Below are 24,529 nucleotides of genomic sequence, written 5' to 3'. Positions count from 1 at the left end.
ACAATACTTAGCGGTATGAACTCTCTATTTCTCAACTAAATACAATTTTTTAAATAAGATTTAAATTTAAAGATAATGAATCTAATCTCTCATATTTGTTTACAGGCAATAGAGGGAGAAGAAATGGATGAAGTCAATACGGAGGCACTCCCTTCTACTTCAACAATGCAACCACCTCTAAATTTGATTGAAAAATCAAATTTAGCTGCATTAGATAAAATGGAGAGCTCATTTCAAGTTAAGATCGTTTTGAAACGAGAACCTCAGTATTTAAGCTTTGGTAGAGAGGAGGTTTCAATCCTCTCCAATCCTTTAAAAGAGGTTAATGACAATGTTATCTTGGCCATTCTCAGGTAATGTTTATTTATTTATTGCTACTTCAATAAGCTAACATTTGTTTATTTATTCACAGTTCAGTTATATATCAGTTTCCTAGGAATTAAAATAGAACTCAAAAACTCAAATAAGAAACTAATTTAAAAAGAATTGTAATGCCTTCTAAAAAACCCCCCTCCTCTAGCTGCCACGGCCGCCAAGAGTTTTCTCTCTCTCCCTCCGCCCCTCTTCTCTCTCTTAATCTCTCTCTCTCTTTCTCTCTTTCTCTCTCTCTCTCTCTCTCTCTCTCTCTCTCTCTTTCTCTCTCTCTCTCTCCTACTTTCTCTCCCTCCTTTCTTTTCTCTCTTAATCTCGTGCTATCTCTCTCACACACTCTTTCTCTCTCCTCTCTCTCTCTAGCTCTCTCTTTTTCTCTATCTCTCTTTTCAAATTTAGAACACAAATTTCAATAAAAAATTAATTCAAATAGAACTCAAATACTTTAACAAGAAACTAATTGAAAAAGAATTGTAAGTAAAGAAAAAGAATTACAAGACGAATTTTAAGAAATAGAACTCAAAAACTTTAACAAGAAACTAATTGAAAAAGAATTGTAAGTAAAGAAAAAGAATTACAAGACGAATGAAAAAGAATGCAAGTACCTGGAAAAAGTGAACAAAGTAAGGCTCCGCTTATCCTTTCTCTTCCGCTCTTGGTTGCTTTAATGAAATGAGGAGAGAATGAGAATGAATGAATGGAGAGAAGAGTATATATAAGAAAAACTAGCCCACTCCTCCCACGCATAAATTTGAATTTTTAAAAAAGAGAGAGAAATTTGAATTCATTATAAATTTGAATTCAAATTTGTGTTCAACATTCTTCTTGATACTTTCTTCTCGTACGTTCCTTTTGAATTCAAATTTGTGTTCAACATTCTTCTTGATACTTTCTTCTCGTAAGTCCCTTTCATTCTTCTCGTAAGTCAAATCTTATTTGTCGCTCTTGCTCGTGATAGTAAGTCAAATCTTATTTGTCACTCTTGCTCGTGATAGTTCTACTCTTAGTTGTAAGAATTCAAATTTGTGTTCAACATTCTTCTTGATACTTTCTTCTCATAAGTCCCTTTCATTCTTTTCCTAAGTCAAATCTTATTTGTCGCTCTTGTAAGAATTCGACCTCTCTCCCTCTACTTCTCTCCTCTTCTCTATGTAGTGGGCTCTCTCTCTCTCTAATGGAGCTCCCTCTCTATGCGATGGAGCTCCCTCTCTAGTCGCATATATATCTCTCTCTAGTCCCATACCTTCCCAACCTTCCTCTAATCGCGTACCATCCTCTCTCCCTCAAGTCTTCTCATCTCTCCTCTCTCTCTCTCCCTCCCCTCCCTCTCCTCACTCCTCTCTCTCTCTCCCCTCCCTTTTCCTCCCTCTCTCTCTCTCTCCCTCCCCTCTCTCTCCTCACTCCTCTCACCCCCTCTCTCTCTCTCTCTCTCCCTCCCCTCCCTCTCACCCTGGCGGTCATGGCCGCAAGAAACCCCTCCCCTCTCTCTCTCTCTCCCTCCCCTCCCTCTCACCTCCCCTCCCTCTCCCAGAACCCCCCCTCTTTCTCACTCTCTCCCTCCCCTCCCTCCTCTCCCCTCCCTCTCACCCTGGCGGCCGCGGTCGCCAAGAACCCCCCCTCACTCTCTCTCTCGCTTTCTCTCTCCCTCCCCTCACTCTCTCTCTCCCTCCCCCCTCTCTCTCTCTCCCCCTCCCCTCCCTCCTCTCCCCTCTCTCTCCTTCCACTCCCTCCTCTCCCCTCCCCCTCACCCTGGCGGCCGCGGCCACCAGGACCCCCCCCTCCCCTCCCTCCTCTCCCCTCCCTCCTCTCGCTCTCTCTCTCCCTCCCCTCCCTCCTCTCTCTCTCCCCCCGGCTCTCTCTCTCTCTCCCTCCCCTCCCTCTCACCCGGTGGCCGTGGCCGCCAGGAACTCCCCCTCTCTCTCTCTCCCTCCCCTCCCTCCTCTCCCCTCCCTCCCACCATGGCAGCCGCGACCACCAGGACCCCCCCACCCCTCCCTCCCCTCCCTCCCCTCTCTCTCTCCCTCCCTCCTGCCTCCCTCCCCTCCCTCCCGTCCTGGTGGCCGCGGCTACCAGGACCCCCCTTCCCTCCCCTCCCTCCCTCCCCTCTCTCTCTCCCTCCCTCCTGCCTCCCTCCCCTCCCTCCCATCCTGGCGGCCGCGGCTGCCAGGACCCCCCCACCCCTCCCTCCCCTCCCTCCCCTCTCTCTCTCCCTCCCTCCCGCCTCCCTCCCCTCCCTCCCGTCCTGGCGGCCGCGGCTGCCAGGACCCCCCCTCCCTCCCCTCCCTCCCTCCCCTCTCTCTCTCCATCCCTCCCGCCTCCCTCCCCTCCCTCCCGCCCTGGCGGCCGCGGCTGCTAGGACCCCCCCTCTCCGTCCCTCTTGACCTGGCTGCCCCTCCTCTCGACGTTGCCCCTCCCTCCCGTCCTGGCGGCCGTGGCTGCCAGGACCCCCTCCCTCCCCTCCCTCCTCCCCTCTCTCTCTCCCTCCCTCCCGCCTCCCTCCCCTCCCTCCCGTCCTGGCGGCCGCGGCCGCCAGGACCCTCCCACCCCTCCCTCCCCTCCCTCCCCTCTCTCTCTCCGTCCCTCCCGCCTCCCTCCCATCCTGGCGGCTGCGGCCGCCAGGACCCCCCCTCCCTCCCCTCCCCTCCCTCCCTCCTCTCTCTCTTTCCCTCCCTCCCGCCTCCCTCCCATCCTGGCGGCCGCAGCCGCCAGGACTCCCCCCCACCCCTCCCTCCCCTCTCTCTCTCCCTCCCTCCTGCCTCCCTCCCCTCCCTCCTGTCTTGGCGGCCGCGGCCGCCAGGACCCCCCGTCCCTCCCCTCCCTCCCTCCCCTCTCTCTCTCCCTCCCTCCCGCCTCCCTCCCCTCCCTCCTGTCTTGGTGGCTGCGGCCGCCAGGACCCCCCTGCCCCCCCTCTCGACCCCGCCCCCCTCCTCTTGACGCTGCCCCCCCTTGCTGCCCCCGCCTCTCGACCCTGCCCCCCTCCTCTTGACGCTGCCCCCACCTCCCTCCCCCTCCCTCCCATCCCTCCCTGCCTCCCTCCCTCTCGCCGCCGCCCCTCCCTCCTCTCGACCCAGCTGCCCCCCCTCCTCTCGACGTCGCCCCCTCTCTCGACGCCGCCCCCCCTCCCTCCTGTCCCCCCTTCCTCCCTCCCTCTTCCTCCCTCCTCCTACTTCCCTCCCTCTCTCCCCCTACCTCCGCTCCTCCCTCCCTCTCTCCCTCTTCCTCCCTCCCCTCTTCCGTCGCTCCTCCCTCCCTCCTTGGCTCCTCCTTCTCATCCCCCTCCACTTCCCTCTTCCTCCTGGAGGCCGCGGCCTCCAAGGCTTCTCTCCTTCTCTCTAAACTTTCTCTCTCTCTTTCTTTCTTTCTCTCTCTTCAAATTTAAAAAAAAAATCTAGATAAAGAATTAATCAAAAAAATTTACAAGTACCTGGAAAAAGTTTGTAAGTTTGCTCTTTCTTGCTTTCTTGCTCTTCCTTCCTTGCTTTCTTGCTCGTCCTTGCTTTCTTGCTGTCTTGCTTCAATGAATGAAATGAGGGGATAATGAATGAAGAAGGAAGACTATTTATAAGAAAAATTAGGTTTTCCTCCTCCTCTCCTATTGGCTTTCCATTCCGCCCCTCTCTCCTATTGGCTTTTCATTTCTCCCCTCTCCCATTTGCTCCCATTACTCCCCCTCTCCCATTGGACCCCCATCCCTCATCCCAATCTTCCATTGGCCCTCCCCCCATCCATTTCTTCTTCCTCCCCCATTGCCACCACTCCCATCCCACATTTCCACCATGTCCCATACTCCTCCCATTTCCCAAAATTCCATATTTCCCCATCTCACCCTCCTCTTTTTCATCCCCTATTAACTTCCCTTACTCATTTCACTCCCTTATTATCCTACTCCCCTATTACCTCCCCCTCTCCCATTCCATTCTTCCCTCCCCACTCTCACTTCCACTTCCCATTACTCACTTGCCATTTGAAAACTATTAATATATTATTATACTATTTTTTATACTTATTATCATACACCCCTATTACTTCCCCTCTCCCATTCCACTCCTCCCTCCTCACTCCCACTTCCACTTCCCATTCCTCACTTGCTATACACATTTGCAAACTATTAATGTATTATTATATGATTTTTTATACTATTTGCAAACTTACATGTGGGCAAAATCACAGGTGTCAAAGCGATCCTATTGTGGTCATACAACAACTGTGCTTTTATTCAAGGGCGTATTTACAAGGGTGTATTTATCCTCATCAACAAGCTTATTTCAGCTTTTATTTTGACACAATACTCAAGGTATGAAGTGCATAATTTGTGCACTAGGTGTTTACTTTGTTGTATCAAAATTGTTTGCCACACACACACACATATACACATACCGAGAATTTTCTAATATTATCGCATCTACATTTCTCCGATGGGCACAAAACTTTATACACGCCTCAACCTAGGTCGCATTGACTTGCATACAAAGTGGTGCACCCATCCCATAAGTACTTGTTCGGATAACACACCTCCAAATGTATTTTATGACGATTGTGCATAACACTAAGAACAAAATGGTGTATAATGTGCGATCGACTATGCAAAGCGTATCCAATGGACACAAGACTGTGCACATTCCTCAACCTAGGCAGTATTGACTTGTGTGCAAAGTGGCATCCCCATCTAATCAGTACTTGTTTGAAAAATACACCTAGGATCGTGTTTTTTGATGGTTGTACATGACACCAAGGCAAAAACGGTATTTAATACTCAATCTACCATGTAAAGCATATCCGATGGGCACAATACTTTGCACATGCCTCAAAAGCGGTGGTATGGTGTTCCATGTAAAGTGGAACGCCCATTCAATAAGTACTTGGTATGATAATACACCTAAGAGCGTGTTCTTTGACGGATGTGCATAACACTAGGGGGAAAACGGTGTATAATGTGTGATCCCCCATGCAAAGCATAACCGATAGACACAATACTGTGCACGCAGATCAACCTAGTTGAAATTGACTTTCTTGCAAAGTGGCTCCCCCATCTGACAAGTACTTTTTAGAATATCACACCTATGACACTAAGGCAAAAACCATGTTTTATGCTTAATCGACAATGCAACGCATATCCCATCATCACAATACTTTGCACACATCTCAACCTAGGTATTATTGATTTACATGCAAAGTGGCGTGGCCATCCCAAAATTACTTAGTCAAATAACACATCTAGGACCGCGTTTTTTCACGGTTGTGCATGACACTAAGGCCAAAACAGTGTTTAATGCTTGTTCGACAATGCAAAGCATATCCGATGGGCACAATACTTTGCATGAGTCTAAAAAATTGTGGTATTGCATTGCATGCAAAGTTGTACACCCATCTGATAAGTAGTTGGTTAGATAACACACCTAAAAGCGTGTTTTTTATGGTTGTGCATGACATTGAGGCACAAACGGAGTTTAATACGTGATATACCATGCAAAGTACATCCGATGGGCACAATACTTTGCACCCACCTCAACCTAGGTGTTATTGAGTTTCATGAAAAGTGGCGTGTCGGTTAGATAAGTACTTGATCCAATAACACACCTAGGACCGTGTTTTTTTACAAATGTGCTTGACACTAAGGCAAAAACGGTGTTTTATGCTTGATCGACAATGCAAAGCATATCCAATGGGCACAATACTTTGCACACACCTTCAAATAGGTGGAATTGACTTACATGCAAAGTGGCACACCCATCCATAAGTGCTTGAACGGATAACATACCTAGCAACGTGTTTTTTTACGGATGTGCATGACACTAGAGCAAAAATAGTATTTAATGCTCGATCGACCATGCAAAGGATATCTGATGGGCACAACACTTTTCCTACACTGAAACCTAGGTGGTATTGAAATGTTCTCAAAGAGGCACACCCATCCGATAAGTACTTGGTTAGATAACACACCTAAGGGCGTGTTTTTTTGCGGATGTGCATATCACTAGGGAAAAAACGGTGTATAATGTGTGATCGACCATGCAAAGCATATCCGATGGTGACAATACTTTGCACTCACCTCAACGTAGTTAAAACGGACTTGTGTGAAAAGTGGAGTCCCCATCCGTGTTTGAATAACACACCTAGGGCTGTGTTTTTATATGGTTGTGCATGACACTAAGGCAAAAACGGTGTTTTATGCTTGATCCACAATGCAAATCATATCCGATGGGCACAATACTTTGCCCACACCTTCAACTAGGAGGAATCAGCTTACATGCAAAGTGGCATTCCCATCACATAAGTACTTGATCGGATAACACACCTAGCAGCGTGTTTTTTTACAGATGTGCATGACACTAAGGCAAAAATGGTATTTAATACTCGACCGACCATGCAAAGCATATTCGATGGGCACAATACTTTTCCTATGCCTTAACCTAGGTGGTATTGAAATGTTCTCAAAGAGGCACACCCATCCGATAAGTACTTGATCAGATAACATACGTAAGGGCATGTTTTTTTACGGATGTGCATATCACTATGGGAAAAACGTTGTATAATGCGTAATTGACCATGCAGAGCATATCCGATGGTGACAATACTTTGCACGCATCTCAACCTAGTTGAAATGGACTTTCGTGCAAAGTGGAGCCCCCATCCAATAAGTACTTGTTTGATTAACACACCTAGGACCGTGTTTTTTCATGGTTGTGCATGACACTAAGGCAAAAACGGTGTTTTATGCTTGATCGACAATGCAAACCATATCCGATTGGCACAATACTTTGCACACACCTTCAACTAGGTGGAATTGACTTACATGCAAAGTGGCACGCCCATCCCATAAGTGCTTGATCGGATAACATACCTAGCAGCGTGTTTTTTTATGGATGTGCATGACACTAGAGCAAAAATAGTATTTAATGCTCGATCGACCATGCAAAGGATATCCGATGGGCACAACACTTTCCCTATGCCTCAACCTAGGTGGTATTGAAATGTTCTCAAAGAGTCACACCCATCCGATAAGTACTTGGTCAGATAACACACCTAAGGGTGTATTTTTTTGCGGATGTGCATATCACTAGGGGAAAAACGATATATAATGTGTGATCGGCCATGCAAAGCATATCTGATGGTCAAAATACTTTGCACGCACCTCAATGTAGTTGAAACGGACTTGCGTGCAAAGTGGATCCCCCATCGGATAAGTACTTGTTTGAATAACACTCCTAGGGCCATGTTTTTATATGGTTGTGCATGACACTAAGGCCAAAACGGTGTTTTATGCTTGATCCACAATGCAAAGCATATCCGATGGGCACAATACTTTGTACACACCTTCAACTAGGAGGAATTGACTTACATGAAACGTGGCATTCCCATCGCATAAGTACTTGATCGGATAACACACCTAGCACCGTGTTTTTTTACAGATGTGCATGACAGTAAGACAAAAATGGTATTTAATACTCGATCGACCATGCAAAGCATATCCGATGGGCACAATACTTTTCCTATGCCTTAACCTAGGTGGTATTGAAATGTTCTCAAAGAGGCACACCCATCCGATAAGTACTTGGTCAGATAACATACCTAAGGGCGTCTTTTTTTACAGATGTGCATATCACTATGGGAAAAACGTTGTATAATGCGTAATCGACCATGCAGAGCATATCCGATGGTGATAATACTTTGCATGCATCTCAACCTAGTTGAAACGGACTTTCGTGCAAAGTGGAGCCCCCATCCGATAAGTACTTGTTTGATTAACACACCTAGGACCGTGATTTTTCATGGTTGTGCATGACACTTAGCCAAAAACGGTGTTTTATGCTTGATCGACAATGCAAAGCATATCTGATGGGCACAATACTTTGCAAACACCTTCAACTAGGTGGAATTGACTTACATGCAAAGTGGCACGCCCATCCCATAAGTGCTTGATCGGATAACATACCTAGCAGCGTGTTTTTTTATGGATGTGCATGACACTAGAGCAAAAATAGTATTTAATGCTCGATCGACCATGCAAAGGATATCCGATGGGACAACACTTTTCCTATGCCTTAACTTAGGTGGTATTGAAATGTTCTCAAAGAGGCACACCCATCCGATAAGTACTTGGTTAGATAACACACCTAAGGGCATGTTTTTTTGCGGATGTGCATATCACTAGGGGAAAAACGATGTATAATGCGTGATCGGCCATGCAAAGCATATCCGATGGTCATAAATCTTTGCATGCACCTCAAACTAGTTGAAAGATACTTGCATGCAAAGTGGAGCCCCTATCTGATAAGTACTTGTTTGAATAACACACCTAGGACCGTGTTTTTTAATGGTTGTGCATGACAGTAAGGCAAAAACGATATATTTTGCTTGATGCACAATGCAAAGCATATTTGATGGGCACAACACTTTGCACACACCTTCAACTAGGTGAAATTGAATTACATGCAAAGTGGCATTCGCATCGCATAAGTACTTGATCGGATAACACACCTAGCAGCGTGTTTTTTTATGGATGTGCATGACGCTAAGGCAAAAATGGTATTTAATGCTCGATCGACCATGCAAAGCATATCCGATGGGCACAATACTTTTCCTACACCTTAACGTAGGTGGTATTGAAATGTTTTCAAAGAGGCACACCCATCCGCCGATAAGTACTTGGTCAGATAACATACCTAAGGGCGTGTTTTTTTGCCGATGTGCATATCACTACGGGAAAAATGTTGTATAATGTGTAATCGACCATGCATAGCATATCCGATGGTGACAATACTTTGCACGCATCTCAACCTAGTTGAAACGGACTTGCGTGCAAAGTGGAGCCCCCATCCGATAAGTACTTGTTTGATTAACACACCTAGGACCGTGTTTTTTCATGGTTGTGCATGACACTAAGGCAAAAACGGTGTTTTATGCTTGATCGACAATGCAAAGCATATCCGATGGGCACAATACTTTGCACACAACTTCAACTAGGTGGAATTGACTTACATGCAAAGTGGCACGCCCAGGTGGAATTGACTTACATGCAAAGTGGCATGCCCATCCCATAACATACCTAGTATCGTGTTTTTTTACGGATGTGCATGACACTAGAGCAAAAATAGTATTGAATGCTCGATCGACCATGCAAAGGATAACTTGGCGTGTCCATCTGATGAGTACTTGATCGGATAACTTCTCCCACCAATAAATTAAGTACTAATTAAAAAGTATAATAAATGAGTAGATTATTAAAAAGAGACTAATATTTATGTAATTGTTGCTACTGCAGCTTGCTTGCAAAGACTCTCACAAAGGAGATGGCTATAGATTTTGTTCCAGGGATGGATGTGATTTTATGTAGTAAAAGAGTAGTTGCATTTGCTACAATTTATGATAGTGATCTCAATTCAGTTTGCCACTTTTGAAGACTTGGTGTTACTATATCAAAGATTCTTAGTGCACATATTGAGCTAAAGTATAAATGTGGAGATATGGAAACACTTGGAGATGTTATGCCTTACAATACATCCAACAAATCATTTATAGCATGGGACAAAGATGAGACTTATGCAACGGACATTATCAAGAATACAAAGTGCACCACCTTGGATTTTACTATAGGGAACATTTTACAAATGAGATCATTTGCAAATAAGACTGTAGCAGAAGGTGAAGTATTGGGATTTGAACAAGTGGAGCAATGGTCATTTGCATAGATGAGGATTCTAAAAGTCATTGATGATGGTATGGTTGATAACATAACATCTTTATGTGATCCCTACTATGAGGTAGGCAAGAATATGAGATGGAGCATGCAATTTTTAAACATGAGAAAGAGGCACATGGTTTTTAATGATAAAGACAAGGTATACTACAATATCAAAGGACCTAAAGAGCGTGCCCATGTGCCAGGATCTATCACTTCAAATGTGGATGATTTCAATGTACTCAATTATAGAAGTGACATCTTATCTGGAGTGGATGAGTTCATTGGTTCCGAGAAACAAAATGATTTTAGAAGCGAAGCCTTATCTGGGGTGGATGAATTCTTGCACAATGAGAAGGGCAAAGGTTTCAATAGCGATGTCTTGTCAAGTGTGGATGAGTTCATGCACATTAACAAACTTGGTGTCAATCAAGCTTGTGGATTTGTGAAAGCCATGCAAGATGTCCCAATGAGTGATGTTCTCTCAGGAGTGGAAGAGTTTCAAGGTTCTCAATACTCTCGTAGAATATTGAATTCATTGAATGGTCCTAAGAGTATGTTAAAAACGAGGATGAGATCAACAAAGGATTATTCAATATTTAACTTTGATTGTGATATGGCCAAGGATGCAACGACCAATCATGGATGCTTGGTTACAAACAAATGTGAGGAGAAGAAGTACATAAATATAGATAACAATGTGCATGAGGAACGAAAACGGTCATACATATGCATGAAGAGAAAGCGAATCCAGGCAGATCCACAAAAGCAACCAAAGAGGAAGAGTGTAATGAAGGAGGAGAACATGTTAAATGCATTGGGATATCTATGTTGCAAGCGAAGATGTATGCGCTTCATTGATCTTGCAGACATTAGGGAATGTAGAGGACACGTGTGGCAAAGAAGAGGAAGCAAAAGAAATGAATACCTTCTCACAAGTCTCTCTTGCTTTCTTCAGAATAGCAATAAAAGGCTAAGTTCAAGACAAAAGGTAAAACCTCTCATAAATGGAAAAAAGATTTGCAATAAGGCATACTGGATTATCCCATGGTACATATTGGGATTTAGTCACCAAGGCAAAGGGCGGCAATAAATTTAGCATTCACGGTAATAGAGGAAGGTCCAAATCAAGAATCTCAACTGTTAGGGCAACAGCAATTTTGCAAGACTTCATACATGAAAATGCTTTACCTCAACCCCATATATCTACCAAACTCCCTAACGGTGACGCGATCACTAAAATGCACCTTCCAATGGGCATGACAAAGCTCGAAGTATTTGACTCTATTGCAAAAAAGCAAAGGCAAAGAGGGGATGCCGTAGCTTCTTCTCATACTTTGTATACTCTTTGGAAGAAGAACTTTGGATATGTTAAAATGCCAAGGAGGCAAAAAATGTCAAAGTGCAATGTCTGTGATGATTTAAAGCGAGCGATTGAGAGTGCAACATGTCCAAATCAAAGAGAATTATACAAAAAAAACCAAAAATCTCATCATGACCTTATTTGACATTCCAGACAAAAATATGCATTTTGGAAGGAGCAAGCTATTTCGCATCCCGATGGCTACATGTGCCTTATTGTAGATGGCATGGATCAGAATACAACAACATTGCCTCGTTTTGTTGCCACTCCACCTAAATTACAAGGAAAGCACTTTCTAAAGACACATTTATGTGGAGTGTTAGTGCATGGAATTAAGTTCTTTGCAGATATATGGATTGATTCCTTGCATCTACATGATAGCAATCAAGTTGTAACATCTATTATGAAGGCAATTCACAATGTACATGCAGAAAAAGGTCGCCTACCATCGACTTTGAGAATACAAGCTGATAATTGATGGCGAGAAAATAAGAATGTACTCATGTTTGCATTCTGCTCCATGCTAGTTGCTCCATGAGGTCGAATGTGGATTTTTGTATGTTGGACATACACATGAGGATATCGATCAGGTTTTTAGCACAGTCTCAAGGGAGCTTAAATGCAAGGATGTGGAGACAATAGATGACATGGTAAGAAGATGTGGCAGGCAACTTGGTGGTCGTAAGGAAAGTACAGTATGTGAGAGGCTCGAAAGAATGTATGATTGGAAGAGCTTCATTCTACCTTTCGTACAAACGGGTGGTGATGCATTGATAGGTCATACCAATCCACACTACTTTCATTTTTTTTTAAAAGATGAAAAACTCGTAATGCAATGGCAACAGTATTCTCATGATACAAAATGGGAACCTGAAGAACCTTACAGTCTCTTAACTTCAATTCCCAGCAAGGAAAGGTATCCAACATGGGCTCCTATACAAGAATTCAATGAGAGGTCTAACTGTGAAATAGAAGGATTAAAAGCATCTATTACATACAAAGAGGAAATGCTCCGGAGATATCCTGATTCGAAGCCTACTTGGAGAGAACACACTACCACTATAATTAAGAAGACACGAAATTTAATAAAGGACCTTGAGAGAATGCGAGGCTCAAAGGATGTCAAGGAAGAATGCAATATGTTTTGGCCAAATGTTCATAACGATTTGCGCCCAGCTCCAGTCTTTGAAAATGAATTTGTATCATTACTCCCACGTCCATATTGTGGACCGAAGAAGAGAGAGTTTATGCCACAAGTAGATATAGAGGTCGATTGTTTTGTTGTGGTTCGGCCATCGGATGATGAATATGAGAATGTGAAGTTTTGGGTTGCAAAAGTAGTTGATGTGCAAAGAGATGACCAAGGGAGAGCTACAACATTTATAGCGGTATGGTATGAGCCAAAGGGCAGGAAGGAGAATATGGATAACAACACATTGTATACTAATTGTATAATGAAGGAGTGGGTCCGAAATGATGAAGCGGTCTCTCAAGTTTCGACGGAGACAATCATATTCAAGGGTAAAGAAATCAAAGAAGTGCATGGGATATGAGGTAGAAGGAAAAATAAACATACCACTTCAAAGTATTTTGCATATACAAGAATTTTTAAGGATGCTCGCCATGGAGAAAGTAGAAGGAGACAGTGCAAATGAAGAATGTCCATGATTAAAGCTTTGTATTGAAGTCCATTGAAGGATTTTATTTGGGTACTAGGCAACAAGCCAATTCAAGACAATTATAATCAGAGTCATCACCTCCTATGTCAAATGAGAGTCAAAATATGCACTGGATGTCACCCAAGAATCAAGGCTTGGCAAGACAATAGGGAGTTAATGCAGATGGCACCTGGCAAGGGACTATCACATTGAGCAATAAGACAATGGGGAGTCAATGCACCCAAGGGGCAAGGCTTGGCAAGACAAGTGGGAGTTAATGCAGATGGCACCTGGCAAGGGACTATCGTTACATTGAGCAATAAGACAATGGGGAGTCAAATTATGCAGATGGCACGAATTGAGGCTCTTTAAGAGCAACAATTTAAATTGTAAACATATGTTCAATCTATATCATTTTGGATATAAATACTCTAGCTGAGAGCAACATCTCTCAATGTAATCATATAATAATAGCTATAATTGCTATTATAATTCTTTGGTTCATTACAAAACTTGGGTCTTATGGCATCATGTCTTTTTTCTATTTATTAAAAGTTTTAAAAATTTTGTGCATATTACAAGTGACAATGTTATTTTCATGAAATATTTAAGTCTCCTTTCATGGATTTATAAATTTATCACGTCAAGGAAAAATATTAAAAATAATTAAATTAACAAATAACTTAGGTATAGCTAGAATTTCTAATATAGGATTATTTCAAATTCTTGCATGTTGGTGCAAAAGTATAGATTGAAAAAACAATATTTTTATGTGAATATGATAGTGCCACAAAGTGAACTTTTGATTTGGAAAGAATATTTTCAGAAAGTAAAATTTTGATTTGGGAAGGATATTTTCACAAAGTAAACTTTTCATTTGGGAAGGATTTTTGGGCTTCGTCCAAAAACAATAGAAAAAGTCCAAAATTAATGAAATAGGTGTTATATATATCTTCATGTTCATTGTCAATACACTTAGTGTATAGGTAGCTATATCGTGTGCACTCCTCTCTATCTCCCTCTCTCACTTCCGCTATAAAAAACAGCATACCCCAATTGGTTGAAGGCAAACCACCACTCATCCTCACACCCACACTTCACTTCTTGCAACAAAACTACACCCGGCCTCTGTCTCTTGATTACTGAGATACATCCCTTCTGCTCCAATTTGCTACAGAAACCTATTACATTCCAACTGAACACCATGACCTCTGAGTCTTTGGTGTCGTTTTTGATCAACTTGGGGTTAATGTGTAAGGACCTTGTAGGCATCCCGTAGAAAATTGAATCTTTTTTCTAGGGACGACGACCCCCTCGCCACCTCCTTGAGGCATTTGGACAATGTCTTCGGCTGAGCTTGAACTCCTCCCACCTTGGCCTTATATATCGTCTTCTCCTCTAGTGCCCTCTTTCGGTGGTTAGCCTCAGGCATGTCCTCCTCCCTAGGATTGTCGAGGGATTGCCATGCAGTTCGTCACCTTTCTTATGCACCTCCTCCTCCATGCTTGAGCTGCCTTGTATCCCCACGGGGAGCTCTTCCTCTGAAGTATTCGACATACTTGGTTGAGGCGATGCCCTGTGTCCTCCATCCTTACCTGTGTTCGTTCCATCATGCTCCAGTACCAGCTTGCCTCGCTTCCCGATTGTCTCCCAAGGCTTCGATCCTGTGCGGGGTATCCGATCACTCCCCATTGCATGATCCTCCCTTGTGGCAGTCTTGTCGCTCGACTTCCCATTTGATGAACCCTCTGCTTGCCTAGGTGGCACCTCCATTCCCTCCATCCCACCTTCAGCCAGCGATGTGTTTGAGACTCTGCTTGGGAAATTTCTAGCAAAATGACCCATGCACTTACACACATAACAAGCATCTAGAAAAGGGCTAAACCTAACTTGATGTGCAATGACATGGATGTCCGAGAATTGAATTTAGACAAAGTCCGACGTGTCTTGGGTCCTGTCCCAGAGGATCCAAACCCTTCTCCTTCCCCCCGGTTGCCTAGATTCAGGTGGGATTTGTAGCACCCTTCCCAGCACCGTAGCCAGATGATCAATCCTTTCCCCCAGCCATGCAGGGAGGTTTGGGAACTCAATCCAAACTGGACGGTTGTGTAGCAAGAAGTGGTCGATGTTGAACTCCGACATCCACGGCAGGACCAACACTGGTGCCCCTGAATACGTGAAGCTTCTCCCCATGAGTTCATCCTTGATCGCGTTGGACACGCACTGCACCAGGAAAAATCCCTTCCCCAAAAACCTTGTATTGAAGCACCCCCCTTGGGAGGTCTGCCTCAAAGGACATAAACTCCTTGAACTCCTCCAGTGAGGGGATGCGCCCTGTGAAGAACAGATAAAGCCCTCCCTTTGCCAGTTTCTCCAGCTCCCAGTTGCATGTCCTTCACATCAAGCATATAGACGGTATTGTGAGCCCTCCCCGCCTCGAACCATGCTTTGTGCTCTAGCCCTTTTGCCTGCCTGGCAAGCTCAGCACGCAAAATCCGTTTCGCCTCCTCTTCCGTGAGAGAAGAAAAAAAAATCCACTTTAGAGCTTCTTGGTAAGCACCTCAAAATAAGATGGGGGAGATGCCTGATTCGACTCTCCAATGGCCTCCTCCCCGTCCTCCACGTCAGAGCTGCCATCCTTGGACTTCAGACTTTGCAAGAATCTATCTCATCATGTGCTCCCTCATCTATCATCTCCTCACCCGCTTGAAGCGTTAAACCAGCCTTGGTGTCCGTGTGTAGTCTCTTCACGATGGGCTCCCCCCGCTTTCCATGGAATACCTGGCACATGTCTACCATGTAGACGCTCACTCACACGTTAGCACTTTCCTCCGAGGTCATAGATTTTTCTACTTGTCCCTCCGTGTTGTCAAGAAAAGTCATGTTACCTTTCTCAATAGTTTGATTTGATATATGCGCTAAGGGGTTATAAAAGAACATCTTGCTTTGGTAATGATCATGATTGTGCAATGCAGGGAGATCGTGCTCACCCATATGTCTCCTATTTAATACAAAAGAATTAGAAGGTGTGGGAGGAGTAAGCTTCAAGTAATGAATGACAATTGGGACAAGGTTAAAGATTGAGAAGGATGGAGGCAAGATGGATTGTCAACTCTTGAGTTAAATGTCAATGGCTCTCTTCACTTGTCAAATTATATGAGTTCCTTTTGCTTTTGTCATTTGGCATTTGCTTTTCCAAAAGTCTTTTAACCCCTCTTTTGCATTACATACATCTCTCTCTCTCTTTCTCTCTCACACACACACACACAAATGATGTCCTCCACGTGGGCATACCTATGCAAATATTATGACCCGGTACGATTGAAGAATTATTGAATCATGGAGCCCCATTTAACAAACACGTCTTGATGTATCTCTTAGTTTGAAACGTTGCTTACATTGGGGCCTGCTTAAAATGTTAAGACTTTGCTCACGTAGCCAGCTACGGGTCTTTGACTACAAAAGATCTTGACTTTTTTTTCCTGGGTCTTTGACTCTGGTGAAAAGTGTGCCTTCTATGAAGCTTCAGGGATCTTTATCCATGCACGCGTAAGAGAAACATGAACTGTTTGATTTGAACAAGACAACTCCCTAGTCTCTTTTAGTCTCTTTCAAGGAAGTCACACCAGCTTAATCGTCTTCCGAGGTGGCTTCGTGTAGAAATTCCTCGTTAGGCTGAGAAGCTTAGCCTGCTACAAAGCACGTTCCAGTGTTGCCCTCTTTCTTCCTAGCTCTCCAAAGTCCCGTCCATTGTTTCCACGATTCGTGGAGGACTTGAGGACAATATATAGTCCCGTGAGCGCTCAGAATTGAGATCTGATCTTTCCCAGCTCCAAATCTCTCGTTATGACTTCAATACCAAATCCTCTGTCGCGTTTTAGCGTTTGGCTACAATTCCTGGCCCATTGTTCTTTACTCATCTTGCTGGTCACACGCACAGCTCTTGGCGATACATATATATCTGCAGATGCTGATCATAATCGCTCATCTCGCCTTGTTTCGACAGACGTCGGCCGTGCTGCGTCCCAGCTGGTTACCATTTTCAACGTTTTGGTGCCCAACAGGCAATTTTTTACTGAATTGCTAGATTGCTCCGATCCAAACGATGTGAGAGGATATTCCATAGATGTCTTCGAGAAGGCTCTGTCAATGGCAATCCCCGAGTCATCCCTTAGCAACATCAACTACACTTGCTTTGACACTTCCGCAGGGTACGATGCAATGGTGTCTACTCTAACCGAGGTAGGTTCCAATTATTTACAAACATTGCGTAACTTTCTAATCGAAGGTATTACAAAGAGTTGGAGCTCTGAACCGCGTCTGTATACTCGTCACAGCCTTCCCGCTTTGACGCAGTTGTTGGAGATGTTACCATCGGGTCAGAGCGGCTAGAGAACGCAAATTTCACACAACCATACCTTGACTCTGGAATAGTGATACTTGTGCCGTTGGTGGCAATGGAGCATGAATTTCCTGGAGTGTTCGTTCAGCCTTTCGAAGCACGGACGTGGTGCACAGTCTGCGCATCTGTTCTGTTGACAGGATGCACGGTGTGGCTGCTAGAGCGTGATCAGCATTGTGGATTTGGAATTCGACCGAAATTGCAGATTCGGAAGTCCTGTTGGTCAGTTTTCTACCAGAAATTCCTTTGTAAGTTTGCAAATTAATTTGGAAAAAGCTTTTCGTGCTTTAGTTGCACCAGTATTAAACCCGCGTCAAAGTCACTGGAGTAATGAAGCAGCAGTGTGAAGGCATACGAAAGGAAATCAAAGATGGTTGTCCGTAAATCCAAAAATCAAATTAGGCACGCTATTCCATAGAGCTACGTTTATTAATGCCAACTTCGTAAGATTCACTTGTTCTCCTCTCTCTCTCTCTCTCTCTCTTTCAAACCTCTAAGCTCAATTCTCTTAGGCCTTCCTCTCTCTTCCCCGCACAAAAGAGATAAGCCTCGACTATTGGAAGCAAAGATTCAAAGGAATGTGGAAGCACTATGAAGTTGGCCACACCAACTTCTTGCTCCGGAAAGAATCCATCACTAGCTTTCTGTGAGAGGTAAGGTCTCGAAGTACATCCTGGTTCTGCACGCTTTGTGGAAGCACCACTAAGTTCGTTTGCCATCTTGTTCTGGAGTCTCTAGGTCACAAGAGGAGGACAGAACTCGAGATCAAGAAATTCGGCCTAATGGACAAATTGCCAGATTTTGTAATTGGCCTTCCAAGGGTGACCACCCACTATAAAATAATCCAGCTCTCCCACAATAATATAATAAGCGTAATATAATAAGCGTTTTATTTTTATATTTGTTTAAATGCCATGGTAAAGGGAGTGATTACTTGAATATTGTTGTAATTACTTGAGCATTTTGATTTTTATCTTCATCCGTCTTACAAGTATGTGTGTGGCTTACCTTACAGGTTTGTTGCAAAGGTACTCGTCTTCTTTAAGCGTAAGTCACTAGAGCATGAAGCGGCGAGAAATTGTGATTCTACTTTGACTGTTTGCATGAGAGATGAATGTAGATAATGAACATAATCTGAGCTTGATGCATCCTTTTCAGAGAGCTCGATAAAGAACCCACGATCAAAGATTGTTGTGATGGCTTGGATCGTTTTCGTCATCGTCCTTAGTTCCACCTACACTGCATGTTTGAGCTCAATTCTGACGGTTCAAGAGCGCTCTCCAGAAAGCTTGAACATCTCGACTCTCCAAAAGAAACAGCTCCCAATCGGCTACCAAAATGGGTCAATTGTAAAGGATTACCTTATCCAAGTATTCAACATAAATGCGTCGCAGCTAGTACCGCTAAATAAATCCGACGATTATGCCAGTACTCTATTGAAGTGGCAAAATAGAACACCAGGAGGAGTAGCGGCCGTGATCGACGAAGTCCCGTATGTCAATCTGTTCCTGGCTGGCCTGGCAGCTTCAGACTGTAACTACCAAGTCACTGGCTCAAAGCTGATGAGTGGAGCCTTCGGCTTTGTATGTATCGGATACCTCAATCGCGTATCTTCGTTTTCTTAGTGCTCTGGTTCTCTCAACTGGCGACTCCGACAGATGTGTTAATGATTTTCTTCCGGGTTCCTACTCTGCAGGCATTTCGCAAGGGTTCACGTCTGTCAGCAGAAACAGCAAAGTTCTCTGAAGCCATTTTGAACCTGTCCGAGAGCGGCCGACTAGAAATCATGCAAGATGCGGCAAAGCTGGTTGATTATCAATGCGCTACACAAGTGCAAACCAGCCAATTGAATTTGAAAAACTCGCAAGCACTATTTTATTTGCTGGGGTTCGCGTTGTTTATCTGCGTCGGAATATTTTGCACGACGTTGATCAGCGAGCGGCTTCATAATCATAAAGAAGAGGCCACAAATTGGAGGGAGCCAAGCTTAGACGGATCCATGATAGCGCCCAGTACACGACGAGAGCCTTCTGTGGTGAAAACGGTATTACCTTCTGTGTCGAACACTAAACGTGAAGTGACACGCCACCAGAGCCTGCGCCACAGGATGAACGAGAACTTATCTCCCGCCCAAGCATTTCGAAAATGGTGCTCTTTCAAAGATCTGCCTTGATACCAGGCAGACAGAATCTGTAAAACCGACTCTGTTCAAGGTGTAATTTGCCCTTGCGTTTCGTGCTAGTGACTCTCGTCTCGTTACAAGATAAAAGTCGTAAGATATTTGTCTACTTGCAATGTGTGTCGTCGATTCTTTGTCCTCGATATGCCATGTGCTCCTTATACATGCGATCAAAGTCAAGTGATACTTGTCTACCTAAGACTTGCTCCGCATGAATCGGAAATTCCCAGCGGCTTGAGTTTGAACGTCTAGAGTGGAGTTCATTTCTTGTCCCATGTATTGACTAAATTTCCTTTATTTGGAGCGAAAGGATCTTGTTAAATTACACGGTGCAGCGGAACAGAAACTGAACAAAGAATAGAAAGTACATAGCAAATTGGAGATGAAAAAATTTCTTTCAATACTGATGTAGTGCAAATGATGGCTCCGTCCACCCGTGCGCTCCCACAGTGGAGCTTAGATGGCGATCTAGATAGATACTAGGTAAAGAGCTACTAGTCAGAAGATCTCTGCTAGAAGATCTGATATGATCCAATCTGATGCAATGGACTGGGAAGGTTGCCTCTTTATAGCTATGAGGGCAGTAGTCGGATCAACGTAGTCAGTAGAGCTGACTAGTCAACCTAGTCGGTGGAGCCAACCAGTCAACCTAGTCGGTGGAACGGACTAGTCGTCCATGGAATATTCAAGGAATATTCCCTATACCATCGCCTCGGTGTTGTGCTACCAGCTTCCTACCCTGCCTAGCTCATAGGCTAGACTCACATAGATCACCTTTCTACCATCAACAATCTCATTGATAGACCTCATCTGACATGAAAGTCAGGATCCATCCAGTGTCCCGGGCTCACACATGGCTTCTCCTCATATGGGAGCCTTACAACTTGAGCACCTTGGACCATTGGTGGTTACTAGGAGGGTGGGGCATTGAGCATATCTAACACCCCCCCTCAATGTCCACCCATAGGTGAACTACCTTCTCGGCTCAATGTCGAGTCTCTGAAGATGACCCTAAAGCTAATCCTTCCCGAGTGCCTTGGTGAAGATATCTGCTCCATTTTGCTCTGTTGGACAGTAGCCCAATTCCACTATCCCGTCCTCGATCAAATCACACACATACTCATACTAAATCTGTATATGTTTTGTGCGCGCATGAAACACTGGATTTTTAGCAATGGCCATGCAACTTTGATTGTCACACGTCAGCACAGTGGCCTCATCCTCTTGCACTCCCATGCGCCATAAGATCCTCCTCAGCCACACTGCTTCACATGCAGGAAAACATGATGCCCTTGTACTCAGCCTCGGTAGAGGACAATGCCATTGTTGGTTGTTTCTTACTGATCCAAGAGAAGCTACCTGAACCTAAAGAGAAACAATATCCAGAAAATGATTTCCTGGAATCAACATCTCCAGCCCAATCTGAGTCACAACGACTAGCCAAGGAAGTGCCCGTACCATAGGTGATGCCATAATCAAGAGTGCCCTTCACATACGTGACCACCTGCATCCCTCCATTCCAATGATTGTCCTAGGGCTTATTAGAGAATTTGCTCAAAACGCCAATAGCAAAACTGATGTCCGGTCTAGTGTTGCAGACATAGATGAGACTGCCGACCAACTTCTTGTACCTCCCGATGTCTGCTGGTGGTGAGGCATCCTCCATAGACAGCCTCGCATTTACCTCCATAGGTGTAGCGATCTCCTTGCACTCGCACATACCAAATTCCTTTAAGATCTCCCTTACATATTCCTGCTGAGAGATGAAGATCTTACCTGGCTCTTGCCAGACTTCAATCCCCAAACAGTAGTGCATCAAGCCTAAGTCTATCATCTCAAACTCAGTGCTCAATGCCTTTCTAGTCTGCTAGATCATGTCTTCATAGTCATTTGTAATAATGAGATCATCCACATATAGAACAATAATAGCAAATTTTCCACCTAACCTATACACATACAAGTTAGCATTTGAGGCACATCTTTTGAAGTTTAATTTATGAAAGAATTTATCTATGCATTGGTACCATGCTCTTGGAGCCTATTTCAACCTCTACAAAGCCTTTTTCAGCTTGCATACCTTGTTCTCAAAATGGGGGGCCTCAAACCTTGGCGGTTGAGCCACCTACACCTCCTCCTTAAGGTCACCATTCAAGAATGTTGATTTAACATCCATTTGATAAACTGACCACTTTTTATGAGCAGCCACCGATAGTATTGTGCGAATGGTGGCCATTCTAGGAGTCAGAGCAAAAGATTCCTGAAAATCAAATTCTTCAACCTACGAAAATCCTTGTGCAACCAATATGGCTTTGTACTTTTCCAAAGTCCCAGATGTCGGCCTTGTACTTTATCTTCCAAACCCACTTGGTGCCAATAACCCTTCTATTAGGTGGTCGATCTACCAGCTCCGAGGTTTCATTCTTCATGATGCTGTTATATTCTACTTGCATAGCATTTTTCCAATCTTGGTCTGCAAGTGCTTCCTCCAAACGCGCAGGCTCTTTTACTTCTGCAATAATCTCAAGCATCAAGGCCATATTGGCTATGTGAGCAGAAGCCCTCCTTTGCTGCTCAATTGTTTGAGACCGCCTTGGTCCATTCGCATGCTGCTCAACAAACATAGGCATCTGGTTATCATGGTCATAGAGCTCCCTTACCCATCGCGGCCATGGATTTTTCGATGGTGTAACAATAGGTTGGTGACTTATACCTTCATCATTTGATATTTCCTCCTCCTTTATAGCTCCTAGGATAGGTCCATAGTGAATTACCTCTTTGCTTGATGATAAAGTGGAAGAGCTCTTCTTTGCCTCCACTACATGTGGCTGCTCGCTGAACACCACATCGCAGCTCGCTATGGTCTTCTTTGCCTCTCGGTCATACAACTTATAGGCTTTCTTCTCATCACAATAGCCTAAGAAGATACATTTGGTGGTTTTTGGTTGCAGCTTGTTTCTCTCTTTGTCTGGTACATGTGCATAGCATTCACACCCAAACGTTCTGAAGTGGGAGACAGATGGCTTCTTACCGCTATAAGCCTCATGTGGTGTTTTGTACCTTTGAGTGCCTTTGTATAGCTATGATTAAGGATGTAAACTGCAGTATTGACAGCCTCAGCCCAAAAGTGGTTTGGCAGTTCATCACCTTTCAACATACACCTCCCCATCTCCATGGTGGTCCACATTTGGCATTCAACAACAGAATTTTGCCAAGGTGTATGTGGTGTTGTCGTTTGTTTGATCTCTTTGCTCTTGCAAAAATCTCCAAACTCTGTAGAAAGAAACTCACCACCACCATCCGATCTGATTTTCTTCACTTTTCTCCCTGTTTCATTTTCAACAAGCTGTCTAGCCATTCTTTGAATTCACCACAATCTTGAGCCTTTTCGCGAAGAAAGTACACCCACATCTTCCTACTATAGTTGTCGATGATTAATAAAAAATAGAAAGATCCCCCCCAAGGCCTGTGTAGGCATCTTACCGCACAAGTCAACATGCACCAACTCTAGAGGAGCGTTTGCTCTATTCTTGCTTTCTTGTGGGAATGCCTTTCTCTATTTCTTGCCCATCATGCAAGATTCACATGGTTCTTTGATTTTTGCTACTGCAGGTAAGCGAGCAACCATACCTTGCTTTTGCATCTCCTTCAGCACAGCAAATCTGATGTGGCCAAATCTTTCGTGCCAAAGTCTGCTTGTGCCCACTCCAGCAGTGGCTGTTGTAAGAGCACTTAGCTCATGCAGGTTGTTCCTCCTTACTCTTATGCCAACAAGATTGCCAGCACTATCCAAAATTTTTGCTCCTATCTTGTTGAACCTCACCTCATGGTCAAGGTCAGTTATGGAAGCAACGGATAGCAAATTTCTCTTGATTTGTGGCACATACAGCACATTAGATAGTTTCATAACATCTCCAATTATAGAAACAAATGAAACCATACCTATATCTTGAACAGGGCATTTTGCGTTACTTCCAACCATCATGGTGATGGGTTCCTAAAGAGGCTGCATGGAACAATATAAACCCTTCTTGTAGGTCATGTGATGGGAGGCACCACTATCCAACACCCATGAATCAGTGGTTGAAGCTTCTTGAAGTGAGGAACACTCTTCCTTAATGGCCAGAAATAGATCCAACTCTACTTTCATTGTGTTAGCTGTCTCTTTCCCTTATCTATCTTCTTTAGAGTACCATTCTTTTCATCTACTTTCTTGACCCGGCAATCTGCAATCACATGGCCCTTATTCTTGCAATAGAAGTAGTATTCCTGAAACTTCTTCTTGCTGCCCTTCTTCTTTTTGTCACCACTAGTAGATGACTCACCTTTGGTGGAGGAACCACCTTTACGTTTCGCAGTGGCAGAGAATGCAGCATCCCCATTGCCACCTCCATCTCGATCTTTAAGCCTCAATTCCTCCTCCATAAGTAAAGCACAAAACTCCTCAAATGTCAATGGTTGGGGTCTCACCTGAATGCTAAGCACTGTTGCCAGTCCATCAAACCTTGGTGGACATATCCAGATGCACCACCGAGCTAGCTCTACGCTTGCTCTTTGCTAGTCTTTTGTATCCCAACACCAGCCATGTGGTCATGCAAATTTTTGATTTGGGTTATGAATGCCTCCACCGTCTCTCCTTCATTAAACTTCTCAGCTGCGAGCTGATTCTCCAGGTTTTGGATCCTTGTCTGATTCGGCGTCTCATACTAACTCTTCAATATGTTCCAGGCCACAAATTCCTTAGATGTATGCTGAATCAAGGTCAAAACTCTATCAGTAGTACTTGTAACCAGGGCACACAGAGCATCTTTGTTCCTGCATTTCCAAGCTCGTAGAAGGTCAAAATTATGAGGTATCATTCTCCCCGTATTTGCTGGTT

The 24,529-nt window shown here is 44.1% G+C and overlaps 1 protein-coding gene across 1 annotated transcript; it reads left to right on the top strand.

The window, feature by feature from the left end:
- The first annotated feature begins 16,750 nt into the window (after positions 1–16,750).
- Positions 16,751–19,647, top strand: LOC147882460 (glutamate receptor 3.6-like). The gene is made up of 5 exons (XM_087400252.1): positions 16,751–17,314; positions 17,410–17,696; positions 18,490–18,521; positions 18,633–19,057; positions 19,171–19,647. The coding sequence occupies exons 1-5, from the start codon at positions 16,919–16,921 to the stop codon at positions 19,645–19,647; spliced, it is 1,617 nt and encodes a 538-aa protein (XP_087256378.1). The 5' UTR covers positions 16,751–16,918.
- Positions 19,648–24,529: the final 4,882 nt, after the last annotated feature.

The sequence above is a fragment of the Dipteris shenzhenensis genome, chromosome 29 (assembly GCF_047967505.1).
Source record: "Dipteris shenzhenensis isolate YYH24624 ecotype China chromosome 29, Dip_SZ_1.0, whole genome shotgun sequence".
In the NCBI taxonomy this organism is placed as follows: Eukaryota; Viridiplantae; Streptophyta; class Polypodiopsida; order Gleicheniales; family Dipteridaceae; genus Dipteris; species Dipteris shenzhenensis.
Note: the sequence above shows the minus strand (reverse complement) of the source record. Positions and strands in the feature narration are given on the sequence as shown.